General features: G+C 55.8%; 2 protein-coding genes across 3 annotated transcripts; both read left to right on the forward strand.

Moving 5' to 3' along the window:
• The first annotated feature begins 1,794 nt into the window (after positions 1-1,794).
• Positions 1,795-6,894, forward strand: LOC100546222 (splicing factor 3A subunit 2). The gene is given in 10 exon segments (XM_085211385.1): positions 1,795-1,859; positions 2,767-2,939; positions 3,331-3,402; positions 3,728-3,770; positions 3,773-3,774; positions 4,437-4,545; positions 5,179-5,228; positions 5,527-5,667; positions 6,172-6,240; positions 6,423-6,894. Coding segments are annotated over 9 exon segments (945 nt in total). The 5' UTR covers positions 1,795-1,859; positions 2,767-2,813; the 3' UTR covers positions 6,756-6,894.
• Positions 6,895-7,002: 108 nt separating this feature from the next.
• Positions 7,003-12,020, forward strand: LOC104914681 (anti-Muellerian hormone-like). 2 transcript variants are annotated; one of them, XM_085211360.1, is made up of 7 exons: positions 7,003-7,203; positions 7,308-7,408; positions 7,793-8,737; positions 9,221-9,399; positions 10,106-10,229; positions 10,349-10,532; positions 10,699-12,020. In XM_085211360.1, exons 3-7 carry the CDS (start codon positions 8,197-8,199, stop codon positions 11,603-11,605), a joined length of 1,935 nt encoding a protein of 644 aa, XP_085067486.1. In that variant the 5' UTR covers positions 7,003-7,203; positions 7,308-7,408; positions 7,793-8,196; the 3' UTR covers positions 11,606-12,020. The 2 variants fall into 2 exon arrangements, with proteins under 2 accessions (XP_085067486.1, XP_085067487.1); XM_085211361.1 differs by having other exon boundaries at positions 7,023-7,408.
• The last annotated feature ends 34 nt before the right edge of the window (positions 12,021-12,054 follow it).

Here is a 12,054-nt window from a genome sequence, read left to right on the forward strand (position 1 = left end):
CCTGAGGATGCCTGTTTTACTCTCAGGAATCTGAGAGCATCCCCTGGGCTCTGCAGAGTGCTCTGAGGATCCCGCAGTGCTGTCCTGTGTGCCCCACGTGCCTCTAGGGCACAGTAGGGAGCTTTGGGAGCACAAGAATTGGGTCCTGGGGTTCCTCTAGGGCACAATGGGAAGCCTCCAGGTCAACCTAAAGCACATTGAGGAGCTCTGGGAGCAGTCCTGGGGTCTCCTGGGAGGCCTCTAGCGCACCCCACAGCACCCTGAGGGGTCTGGGAGCACTCCAGCCCCGGGGTACGCTGTGGGCTCCAGGCCCCCAGGATGCCCCATCAGCAGTAAGCACTGCTGTATGTAATACAAGGCGCTGGGCTGCATGCTGCTGGTGTGGCAGGGTTAAGTAAAGCTGTTTGAGATGAGGCTGTGGGGAGGAGGAATGTCCCCAGAGAGGGGTCTCATCTCAGCCTTCCCTGCAGACGGAGCTGTGTCTGTGCTCCAATGGAATCCAATTTTAGGAATGGCTTTGCTGGAAACTCTCATCCCAGCAGCAAACTGGCACGGTCCCAGCAGGTGTGCCAGGGGTGTTGGAAGCTTTGTGTGCAGCACTGCTCAAGTGCTCTGAGCTGGGAAATACATCTGGACTACAGGAGCAGTGATAAAGCCTAAATTCAGCCCCCCCCCGGGCAGCACCAAAAATCCCATTTGGTGCCGCAGTGGTGGGGGAAGGGAGCAGCTCCGTGGCTGTTGAGGGCATCTCTGGAGCACCACTTTTTGCTGTGGGTCACTGCACTGGGAGCTGCTGCCTTGGGGAGGGCTGGAAAACACAAGATGTGTTTTTGTGGTGACCTCACAGGCAAAGTGCTGACTTTGAGACCCTCTGACATTTGGAGGCATGCCTGGGGGGCACCGCTGCCATCCCCATTGAAACAGAGTGGGTGCTGTGATCCCTGCAGAGCTCCAGGCCCTCCTTTGGGGCACAGCTTGGAAGTGATGGATCTCATGGCTCTCCCCATAGCCCCGTGAGCTGCAGGGAATGCTACCCGTGCTCTCCTGGGGACGGGTGGGTTTGGTGGAAACCTCTTGTATGGGGCTGCTGAATCACGGCCTGAACCTCTGATTGATCACTTGAGGCGAGCAGTGAGTCAGCCATGGAGCACAGGTGAAGGCAAATCAGCTGTGCTGCAGGAAGGGGTGGAGCCTGGCTGCACCTCTCCTAGAGCCATTGAAGAGCTGACTGCCAGTGGGGAAGGATCTCTTCTGGAGATCTGTTCCATTGGAGTCTATTTCACAAGCCCAGGATAGGGTGAGTGTTCTTTTCCTACTTCAATATAATATTTACATCAGCAAAGCTCCTGGATATACTATACCATCTGTATATCCATTGATTGTACAACTCTCCACATGTATATTCATTGACTGTACACATCTACATCTGAATACAGCCATATTTCTGGGGACAAAGCAGGTACTTCTGGGAGAAAAAGCCACGTTTTTGAGGAAAAACAGGAATTTCTGGGAGAAAAAGCCACGTTTTCCCAGCTCCACCCCAGCACCCCCAGTCCAACACTCCCATCTCCATCCCTTCACCCCCAGTCCATCACTCCCAGTCCCATCTCCCTCACCGCTGCCCTTTTTGGGGACCCGCATCAAGATCTCAGCCGGCTGCCGGGAGAGGGACAGCAGCTCCCGCTCGTTGTACCGCATGACGAAACCCGGCCGCCCGCCGCCCCGCTACAGCCGCCCCATGCCCGGCCCGACCCCTCTCCCGCCGCCCCGGAAGTATTTCTCCCGGAAGCCGGAAGTCGCTGGGAGGAGGGGGAGGGCAGAGCGCATGCGCGGCGCGGGGAGCGGGGCTGAGCGCGGCGGTATGGGGGCTGTGGGAGGAGGGGCTGCGGGCCTGAGGGGGAGAAATGAGGAGAGTGCGACCCTCGTTGAGGGGATGGGGAAGTTCTGGGAGGGGGCTGTGGTCCCTGCGGTGGTGTTTTGGGGAGGCGGTGACCGTCGCTGAGGAATAGGGGGGTGTTGGGCCTGTGAGGATGGGGACTGGGGGGGTTTAGAGGGGCTGTGTTTTCTGGGGAGGCGTTTGGGGGGATGTGGCCCTCCGAAAGGAAACTGGGGGGGGTTGAGCGGCATAGAGAGCTCGGGGGTGTTCGTGGGGGGCTGTGAGGGATGTGGGGACTTCGAGGTGGGCTTTGGTGCCCGCTGAGGGAATGTGGGTGTTTAGAGGGGGTGGGGGGGCGTTTGAGATGTGACCCACCTGTTAGCGACTGGGGGTCTGTGACCCTGTGTGAGGGGACGGGTGGGTGAGGGGTGACTCTGTCCCTTGCTGAGGTGATGGGGGGTCTGCAGGGGGCTGTGGGCCTCGCTGAGGAAATGAGGTGTTGAGGCTCAGAACCTGCTCAGGGGCTGTGGGCTCTGCGGGGGCTGCAGCTCTCAGTGAGGGAGTTGTGGTGGTAATGGGGCTCAGGCCTTTAGTGGGGGAATGGGGGCACCTGGGGGGGCTGTGTCTCTCACTGAGCCTCACTGCACCCTGGTGAGCAGCTGGGAGGGAATCCATCGCTCTCTTTGTGGGGCTGAGGAGGTCGAGGGGAGTCTCTGGGAGCTCATTCCGGCTTTGAGTCACTTTGCTCCTGCTCACTGGGTCAGGGCAGCACCTGGGGAACACTCAGGGAGTGCTTGCAGTGCCTGGGCTGTGTCCTCATGGCGGGGCTCCATGCGAGGCCCAGCTTAGGGAGCTGCTGTCACTCATGTGTCTTTTCTTCATTTTTCCAGACTTTTATTTTTTTTCCTGAAGTCGCCGAAGCCCAGAAATCCCCACCATGGATTTTCAGCACCGTCCTGGGGGTAAAACGGGGAGTGGAGGCGTAGCTTCAGCCTCAGAAAGCAACCGAGACCGCAGGGAAAGGCTTCGGCAGCTGGCTTTGGAGACCATCGACATCAACAAGGTGAGCCCCAGTCCTGCAGGCTGTGTGTGGGTGAGGTCAGGGCTGCACCTCAGTGGTGGGTGAGAGGTTTAGTGGGGATCTGTGGAGTGGAATAAATACTTCTGTTCCTACTGATGAGAGAGTCGAGCAACAGAGGGATGCCAGCACTGGGCTTCTGTTGTGTTATATTCAGTCTTCTTGGCACTGGTTCTTATGTTGCTGCAGTTGGGTATGGTGTTACCAGTGATCAAAACTGCTCTTGTTTCTTTTTTCTGTATTCCTAAAGCAGTGCTGTGCTAATAACTTCACTCCGTGAACTCAGTTCTTGCAGTGCAGCTCTGCTTTAGAATTTTGATTGTTCAGTTATTCCAACACGGATTTTGCATGTAACTTTTGAAAATTCTCTTCCTAGGACCCCTATTTTATGAAAAATCACTTGGGTTCTTATGAATGCAAGCTTTGCCTGACGCTCCATAACAATGAGGTGAGTTGAGCAGCTGTCTGTCTTGATCTCCATGGCAACAGATATTTTAGAATAATGCTAGCTCCAAGTGCTGGAACCGAAGCTGTTCTCGTTGGCTGATTGCTGGAGGGGCGGTGGGGGGAGCAGAGGCTGTCGATGTTAAGCATGACAAGTTTCTGACAGTTCAGCAGTTGTGAGCAATCTGCAGTTTTTGAGTTCAATTCCGCTGTGCTCTGAGGATTAAAATATCTTTGTCAATGTGAAATGTCACCTCTCATCCGTGACAAATATCTTTCTGTTCAGGAACAGTTCAGTCTTCGTCTAACTTTCTTTCTTTTCCCCCCAGGGAAGTTACTTAGCACATACCCAGGGGAAGAAGCATCAGACCAATCTGTAAGTTGTTGTCCCCTGTAGTTATTCTCCATTACTTAGGCACTTCAAAATTAGATTGTGAGCACCTATAAAACTTGACCTCCATCATGCAGTAGCACTCTGGGCTTGAATGTTCTTTGTCTCTGTTTGTTTCTGAGGCACTCACCAGCAGGTATGAACTAGCTCTGCTCTGAACTGTGGTGCTGACAAGCTCCAGTTCAAAGCCAGCTATGGCATTTCTGAGGGAAGGGAGCAAAAGAGCTTTAAAAGCAATTAAGTCTAGCTGTAAGGGAAGCATTTTTGTGAATACAGCTTGAGAAATGTTTGTAAGCTTTAATCTAAGAATTCAGGTTTGCTCTGCTTTAGATATCTGGCTTGTGGAATTAATTTCCTTCTTGACTTCTAAGAATTCATCTCAGCTCCATCTGTGGAGGTGGGCACCAAAGTCCTCTTAGAGGTGGGTGAGATGGTGGAGGTGACAGCCTGTAGTCAGGGCAAGGCATGGAGAAAACCGGCCTCCCGTGCTGCTTGTGGAGGAGGAGCAGCAGTTTCCCAGTGTTCCTTCTGTGAAGTGCTGAAGTGCTGAATGCTCCTTACCTTACAGGATGCACGCTGCCTTTTAGCTGCCCTTCGGAACCAAGTGCTGATAACTATTTAACATTGCACATTTCCAATGAATCCAGGGCCGTCGAGCTGCCAAGGAAGCAAAGGAAGCCCCTGCCCAACCTGCACCAGAAAAAGTCAAAGTGGAAGTGAAGAAGTTTGTGAAAATTGGACGGCCAGGTTACAAAGGTTTGTCAGCAGTGCCTGTCGTAGCAGACACCCTATGGCTGCTGGAGCTTGCTTGAAGTGCAGTGCTGTGGGCATGAATTGTTCATCAGCCTTTTTAGCAGAGCTGTCCATAAATAAGATATGGGCTAATCTCCTGATGTCCCTTATTGTTTAAATCCCCATGGGATGTCTCTTTATTGCTGGCAGTCAAGTGGGAGCTGTTTTAATAATAGATCAGTACATCTCAGTCTGTCAGTTCTTACAGTAGTCATATGGGAGATGATGGCATTGCTTCAGTCTCTCTTTTATTGTGCTCTGCCATCTCTCACCATTGCTCACAAGTCACCCACTGGCTGCATAGCTCAGGGTTTTTTCTCTCTGAACTCCCCACTGTGATTTTGGCCTTCACTACAAGACATGGCTTCTTCATCTCCCAGCTGTGCCCTGCAGTGCACAGTGTGTCAGTGTCTGTGCCCCACAGCAGCTGCATTTCAGTAGACACCCACAGGAACTTTGGTTGAAGACATTGTAGCATTTTATTTGATAAATGGGAAACAAAATCCTGTCATATTTTGTTCTTGGAGCTTCCTAGGGCAGAAGCAATGCTGTGCTGACCTTTATGTAATGTACTAAGCTTTCTTATTTTCTTTACAGTGACCAAACAGAGAGATCCAGAGACAGGCCAGCAGAGCCTTCTCTTCCAGGTAAGGTCACATTCTTGGTTTCTGGGTTATCCAAGTAAAAGCTTGGCTAAATGAGCAGTTCTTTGCAAGACTCATGAGGTAATAATAAAATAAAAAGAACTTATCTTGCTGGTTTGCTGTTGATAACTAAATGGAAGAATCCGTGATCGTAATTGTTGAGCTGTTTTCTTTGGCAGCAGTAAACTTTCAGTTGGGAGCTTCTCTTCTTCAGCTATTCTCGCATAGCTGAGGGGTTCCTTCTGTATGAAGGAGGAGAGCACGAGGGGGGTGTTATAAATCTGCCATAATACCCCAACAGATCGATTACCCAGAGATTGCAGAAAGCATCATGCCTCGCCATCGGTTCATGTCAGCATATGAGCAAAGGATTGAGCCCCCCGATCGGCGCTGGCAGTACCTCCTGATGGCAGCAGAGCCCTACGAAACCATCGCCTTCAAGGTAACGTTTGGGGCTGACTGATGGCAGGGAGAGTTCCCATATTTTCCAGGACATTAGTTCCCAGTGATGGCCGTCACAGGCTTGTTCTTTCTAGCTTTTTGGGGGGTTAATGGCCTGGAAAGGAAGGTCAAGAAGACGTGGCTGGAAGTTGTTAGACTTTGCTGAGAATTACTGGAGGACTCTGGCATGAAAACCAGGCTCTGCGTTGAGCTCTGGGGAGCCATTGAATTCTCAGTGTCTGGCGCAGAAAGGATCCTCCTGGGCTCTGCTCCCAGCCTTTGTGCAGATGTTGAGAGGGGTTTTTTCTGCCAGCATACTTGTCCTTGACCGATAGGGAAGTAACTCAATTCTTTGCTGCCCCCATCTCTGTCTAATAACATCCGAGACGAGCGCATCTCACAAAGGCCTGAAATAACTGCTTATCTGGCGGGCTGTGGTGCTAGAAAGGGCCACTGAGCTAATCTGGTGCTACTAATAATAGCTCCCTGTTCTTCTGTGTTGCAGGTGCCAAGCAGAGAAATCGACAAAGCGGAGGGAAAGTTTTGGACCCACTGGAACAGGGAAACCAAACAGGTAGCTGGAACGTGGCAGCATCTTAAGGGTTGAAGGGGGAAGGGGGAGGGCAGAGCCTGGGGGAAAAGACAGTGGAGTCGCATCCATTTTGGCTTTGGTGCTAAAGTCGCTGATGTGTGATGGCACAAAGTTGTCCTGAGAGCTGATCGTTTCCTTCTCTTTGCTTTTTTCCCTCTCCGCAGTTCTTCCTTCAATTCCACTTCAAAATGGAGAAGCCCCCAGCTCCCCCCAACCTCCCTCCTGGCCCTCCGACTGTGAAGCGACCTCCTCCACCTCCGCTGATGAACGGATTGCCCCCCAGGCCCCCTCTGCCAGACTCGATGCCTCCACCTCCTCCAGGAGGGATGACTTTGCCCCCCATGCCACCCTCTGGACCAGTACCACCTCCTCCAGTGCCACCTCAGCTGCCACCAGCGCCCGGTGTCCCTCCCCCCGCTCCTCTGCCACCCATGATGAGACCTCCCCTCCCCACGGAGGGGCCGGGCACTATTCCCCCTCCTCCTCCCTCCAACTGAAGCCTCTCCATCCCACCGGACTCGTCTGGCTCATAGCTTTTTATATGCAGGTTACAACTGATTGGGGTAAAATAGTCTTATTTTGTATGCCAGTGATTTTGATTAGATCCTGTAGATCCATTAAAAGGTTTTCACTTTTGTTTTCTCTCTTTCTTCCCGAGTAATTGGTTAAAATCTTGTTGTGTGGTCGCTTTATTTTGTCCTTCAGTGTGTAAAGCATTCCCCAGCTGGTTATGTTATCAAAATGATCCAAAGAGGACACAAAAGACAGGAGCTCCCCTGGCACCTCAGTCAGCTGCTCCTGGCTGGCAGAGCTGCATTTTCCCATCCCAACCTCACGTGCATCCCATCATGACCAGTGCATCAGCTGCTATTCAGCTGAAGTCCTTTAAGGGAGCTGGCTGGCCGTGGGCACGCAGAAGGCACTCGTGTTTTTGGCAGAATGCTGGTGAGCACAACGCCCTACGTGTGCAGCTCTCTGTCTTCCTGCTCAAATGCATTCACAATCAGCATCCCTCGTGCTGCACTCAGAAACCTCATTTTTCCTCCCAGCACTGAGCTCTGTACACCAGCTATGATGGCAGCCAGAAGCAGCACAGAAATGTCTCTTTGAAGGAAATCACATTGCTTCAAGAGCCCTTGAAAAGCACTGGGTGAGCTTTCACTGGCAGCTTAGAGAAGAATCCCCCCACCCTGCTGCTCTCTGGGCTGTTGATGCTCAACATGGGCCTCCATGCCTGAAACAACTCTGCTGAGCCTCCTGCATGCAGGCCGTGTTTGTGAGCCCTTTGGGTCTGTGCTGGGGCTGTATCCTGAGCTTCACCCTGCACGAGTCCTGGGAGCACAGAAAAGGGCTCTGCTCGTGCACTGGGATCTCGTCCACGTACACTGGCACCTGTTAGGTGCTATTCTGCACGTGTTGTGTGGCTGGAGACGTGCACAGCCTCTGTGCTCTGAGGGGGAGGCACCCAGCGGAGGGAGCTTTGGGCATTTCCTTTTTCCAAATTTCTCCCTCTTATCTTCACCCTCTCCCCCAGGTGTGGACAGCCCTCTCCTCCCAGTGTCGCTGCTGATGGGAATGGTGTGTGCCAATCCCTGCGAAACCTCCGGCCCCGGTTCCACCCTCCGCTCAAAACATCTCAACTCAAGGACACCATCCCTACAACCAAAGGGAAACAGCTTGACAGTTTTGTTTTTTTTTCTTTCTTTCTTTTCTTCAGTTTCCAATACTGGATGCTAAACCCAAAAATAGAACAGAAAAGTTCCTCTGACCCAGCCCTCCCTCCTTGGCAGCGGGGCAGCAGCCGTGTTTCGCAGGGGAGGTGTGTTGTGTGTTGGCCACTCAAGGCCACTGCTTTTAAAAGGGAGACGTGGGTCCTCCCGCACACAGAGGTGCATCGGGCGGCTCGGCGGCTGCTCTGGGTGCAGTGAAACAAGGAGGATGAAGGCGGTTCTCGGGGTGCTGCTTCCATACCTGGTGCTGCTGCTCCACTCCGCAGCTCTGCCGAGAAAAGGGACCCATGGAGCAGAGGCTGTGCTGGGGCAGAGCCTCTCAGAGGAGACGGAACTTGGAGCAAAGAGGGAAAATGTGAGCAGAGCGCGACCCGGCTCGGCGGTGAGACTGAAGATGACTGTGGCTTCTCGCCTCCTCCCTGAGCCTGCAGCAAGCTGCACACAGGCTGACGGCTCCAGCTTGCAGCCCTGGCCCTTGGGGGGGCTGGAGGGCCCCGTGTGCCGCCTGAAGATGGACAACAGTGAGGTCCCCCCATCCCACCTGGAGGTGGTGGGGGTCCTCACCCGCTATGAAAGCACCTTCATCAAGGTGCTGCGCGCCAGCTGGAAGCACCGCAACCCCGAGACCTTTGGGCTGTGTCCAGGTGGAGGTGCACAAACCGTGCTTCGACCGCTGCAGCAGCTCCAGGAGCACCTGGCAGGGCCGGGCACGGGGCTGCAGCGATTCCTTGTCCTGCATCTGGAGGAAGGTAGGAGCTGGAGGGTCGTGGTGTGGGGAAGGCCAATGCTATCGATGGGCCTGAGGTGGAGGTATGGGTGAAGAGTTGGGTTTGCAGGTTGGGTTTGCTTTAGGATAAAGCTGTACAACAGATCCTCTCCTCGTGTGCGTGTGTCAGAAGCTTTCATAACGGTGAGCCTGCGTGCAATGAACACCCAGTGCTGCAACATCAGCGGGTTCCGCACTGCTCAGTTTGGTTCTGGAGCTGCAGCATTTCTCCCTTACTGTCCCAGTCATTGAAGTTTGGTTCTATTCTGTCCAACTGGGAAAAAACCCAACATGGTCCTCGGGGGTTCCCCCCCAGATGGACCGTGCTGCCCTCCATCACCTGAAGCACTCATGGTTTGCCACTGCTCTGAGTGACGTGAGGAGCAGAGCTCAGCCCCAGAGCCCCTTCCTCTCCCTTTGCACTGTTATGGCTGCATGCTTCACCCACCCTGTGCTCTCTTTGCAGTGAAATGGGAAGCACAGGCCTGGCTCTGGTTCAGGCTGCCGTTCCATGCAGAGGTGGGGCAGGTGCTGGGAGAGCTGCAGGTCGCTCTGCTGCTCTTCTACCCGGGCAGCCCCACAGGGAGACAGGCTGAGGGCCGCCAGGAGCTGCTGGTGGAGGGCATGGGGCTGACACAGGAGCAGGTGGGTGACCCTGGGGGGCAGGAGGAGAGGGGGGACCTTGGCTCTGCTTGCCCAGCAGCTTCGCATCCCCTTCCCTTCCCTTCCCTTCCCTTCCCTTCCCTTCCCTTCCCTTCCCTTCCCTTCCCTTCCCTTCCCTTCCCTTCCCTTCCCTTCCCTTCCCTTCCCTTCCCTTCCCTTCCCTTCCCTTCCCTTCCCTTCCCTTCCCTTCCCTTCCCTTCCCTTCCCTTCCCTTCCCTTCCCTTCCCTTCCCTTCCCTTCCCTTCCCCACCCCGTCCCAAAGGTCTCTCTATCCCATCCTCTCCCTTTGTCTTCCTCACCCCATCCCAGTACTTTTCCCACCCTCTCTCCGACTGGGGCAGTCCGGGCAGAGCAGTGCCTGAAGATGGTGCTGTTACCCTGTCCCCAAGCTGCTGCCAGGGACAAAGGAACAAGACCGAGGGGTGCTCAGCCCGAACTGGAGGTGCTCATCCCATGCTCTGGGGGTGCTCAGCCCGTACTGGGGGTGCGCAGCTGCCCCATGCCCTGCTCCCTTCCCTCCCAGTTCTCCCCAGCCTGACCAGTTCCAGAGCCTCCTCACTCCATACCTTGGGCTGGATCAGTCCCTGGGTGCTCGGGAAACAGGGACTGGACTGTAGAGGGGTCTTGCTGACCCCCCGTGATGCCTCCTGCAGGATCTCAGGGGCTCTTGTGCCTTTGCTCCCCACAGAGCCTTTGCTTCACTAGGGATACCCAGTACCTGCTCCTCAGAGCCTCGGTGGCTGCCGTGACCAGCAGCAGCAAGGAGCTGAGCTTCCAGGCGTCCCTGACCATCAGGCACCACGGGGATGGAGGTAGGTTTGGGGACAGCCCATGGCAACAGTGGTGCTGATGGCTGAGCACTGGGGACCTGGCACTGATGAGGGACTGGGGGGGTCCTGCAGCACTGTCTCCATTGTGTCCCCATCTCCAGGTGCCCCTCTGTCCCTCATGGAGACCCAGCAGCTCCTCTTTGGCTCGGATGAGAAGTGTTTCACCAGGATGACGCCGGTGCTGCTCCTGCTGGCTGGTTCAACACCTGAGGATGATGCTGCATCCCCTTCCTCCTATCTCTCTGCCAGTGGGGTGGTGGATGTGGCTCCCTATCCACAGCTCAGGTCCGTGCATGGAAAACCATGAGGGGAAGGGGGAAAAGGCACTGTAATTCCTCCTGTCCCATCCCTTGGACCCTGGCTGGGAGGATGCATGGCACACCAAGGTGGTTTGGGAGTGCTGTGTCCCAATCCTTTACACCACTGTCACCCCACTGTGTTCTCCCCACAGCCCACCCCATCCCGGCACCGCAGAGCCGCCGTCCCACACCACTGCCAGCCCAGCCAACACCACATCCCCAACGGCAGGGGACAGCGGGCAGTTCCTGGGTGTGCTGACCCTCTTCATCCGCCGGGTGCTGAGCCCCCGCAGCGAGCCGCCCACCCAGCCCAGCTCCCAGCACTGGCTGGACTTCCAGATGATGGAGACGCTCCCGCACCAACTGCTCAACCTGTCGGAGACGGCCGCCCTGGAGCGCCTGGTGCAGTCAGAGGAGCCCTCGGTGCTGCTTTTCCCCCAGGAGGGCGGCGTGGGGCTGGAGCAGCATTTTGGGGACTGGCAGCTGGAGGGGACGGTGCTGCAGCTGCTGATGGGCAAACTGCAGGCTGTGATCCACGACCTGAGGGACATCCCGGAGTTCCAAGCCAACACGGGGCTCTTCCAGCAGCTCCTGAGCTTCTGCTACCACCCTCCAGGGCCGGCCGCGGGCGGGCAGCCCCCAGGTTCGGGGAAGCTGCACGCATTGCTGCTGCTGAAGGCGCTGCAAACGGTGCGGGCGTGTTGGCAGGAGAGGAGGAAAGTCCTGCGGCAAAACCGCAGCGCGCGGCACCAGGCGCACTGCCGGCTGCAGGAGCTGACCATCGACCTGCGCGACCGCAACTTCATCGTCATGCCCACCGTCTATGCGGCCAACAACTGCGAGGGGCCCTGCAAGCTGCCCCTCTCCACCCGCGTGCCCGGCTACCACTCGCACACCGTGCTGCTGCTGGGCATGCAGGAGCGGGGCTCGCCGCTGCAGCGCGCTCCGTGCTGCGTGCCCGTCCGTTACTCGGACCAGCTCATCATCAGCGTGTCGGCCGAGGGGTTGGAGGTGCGCAAGTTCCCCAACATGGTGGCGGAGGAGTGCGGCTGTCGGTAGAGGTTCCCACCTGCAGCCCTCGTGCAGTGCTCCTGGCTGAGATGGGAGCATCCCTCCGAGCGCCTTTTCCTCCTGGTTTGCCTCCTAGCGTTGCTCTGGTTCTGTTTTTATTCTGTGGGTTGTGCTGCCCTACATCGGCCTGCAGTGTCTTGTGGCCGTACCCATCCCTGAGCCCTTGGGGGCAAAACCTCCGGTTCCACTCTGCTGTTCCATGGGGTCCCATCCCCACACTTGGCCATGGCAATGGCTGCAGTGCTGGGCTTGCTGCTGGGTGCTGCTGTGCTGCTCCACGCTGTCACCGCTCCCCAGAGCACAGCAGATCCCATTACATGTCTTAACATTATTAGTGTGAATGACATCAGCACACAGAGCCCGGCTGCCCCGTGCCAGCTCCCAGCTGAGCCCCATGGGACCCCACCATCAGGCTGAGTCCGTGTGACAGGGGCACA

The sequence above is a fragment of the Meleagris gallopavo genome, chromosome 30 (assembly GCF_905368555.1).
Source record: "Meleagris gallopavo chromosome 30, MGAL_WU_HG_1.1, whole genome shotgun sequence".
Classification (NCBI taxonomy): Eukaryota; Metazoa; Chordata; class Aves; order Galliformes; family Phasianidae; genus Meleagris; species Meleagris gallopavo.

What these genes read in the sequence shown, in the direction of transcription:
- LOC104914681 (XM_085211360.1), top strand. Translation starts at nt 8,197, where the DNA reads ATGAAGGCGGTTCTCGGGGTGCTGCTTCCATACCTGGTGCTGCTGCTC. An exon ending in TGGGGCTGACACAGGAGCAG is followed by an intron (nt 9,400 to 10,105) that starts GTGGGTGACCCT and finishes TGCTCCCCACAG; the next exon opens with AGCCTTTGCTTCACTAGGGA. An exon ending in GCTCCCTATCCACAGCTCAG is followed by an intron (nt 10,533 to 10,698) that starts GTCCGTGCATGG and finishes TTCTCCCCACAG; the next exon opens with CCCACCCCATCCCGGCACCG.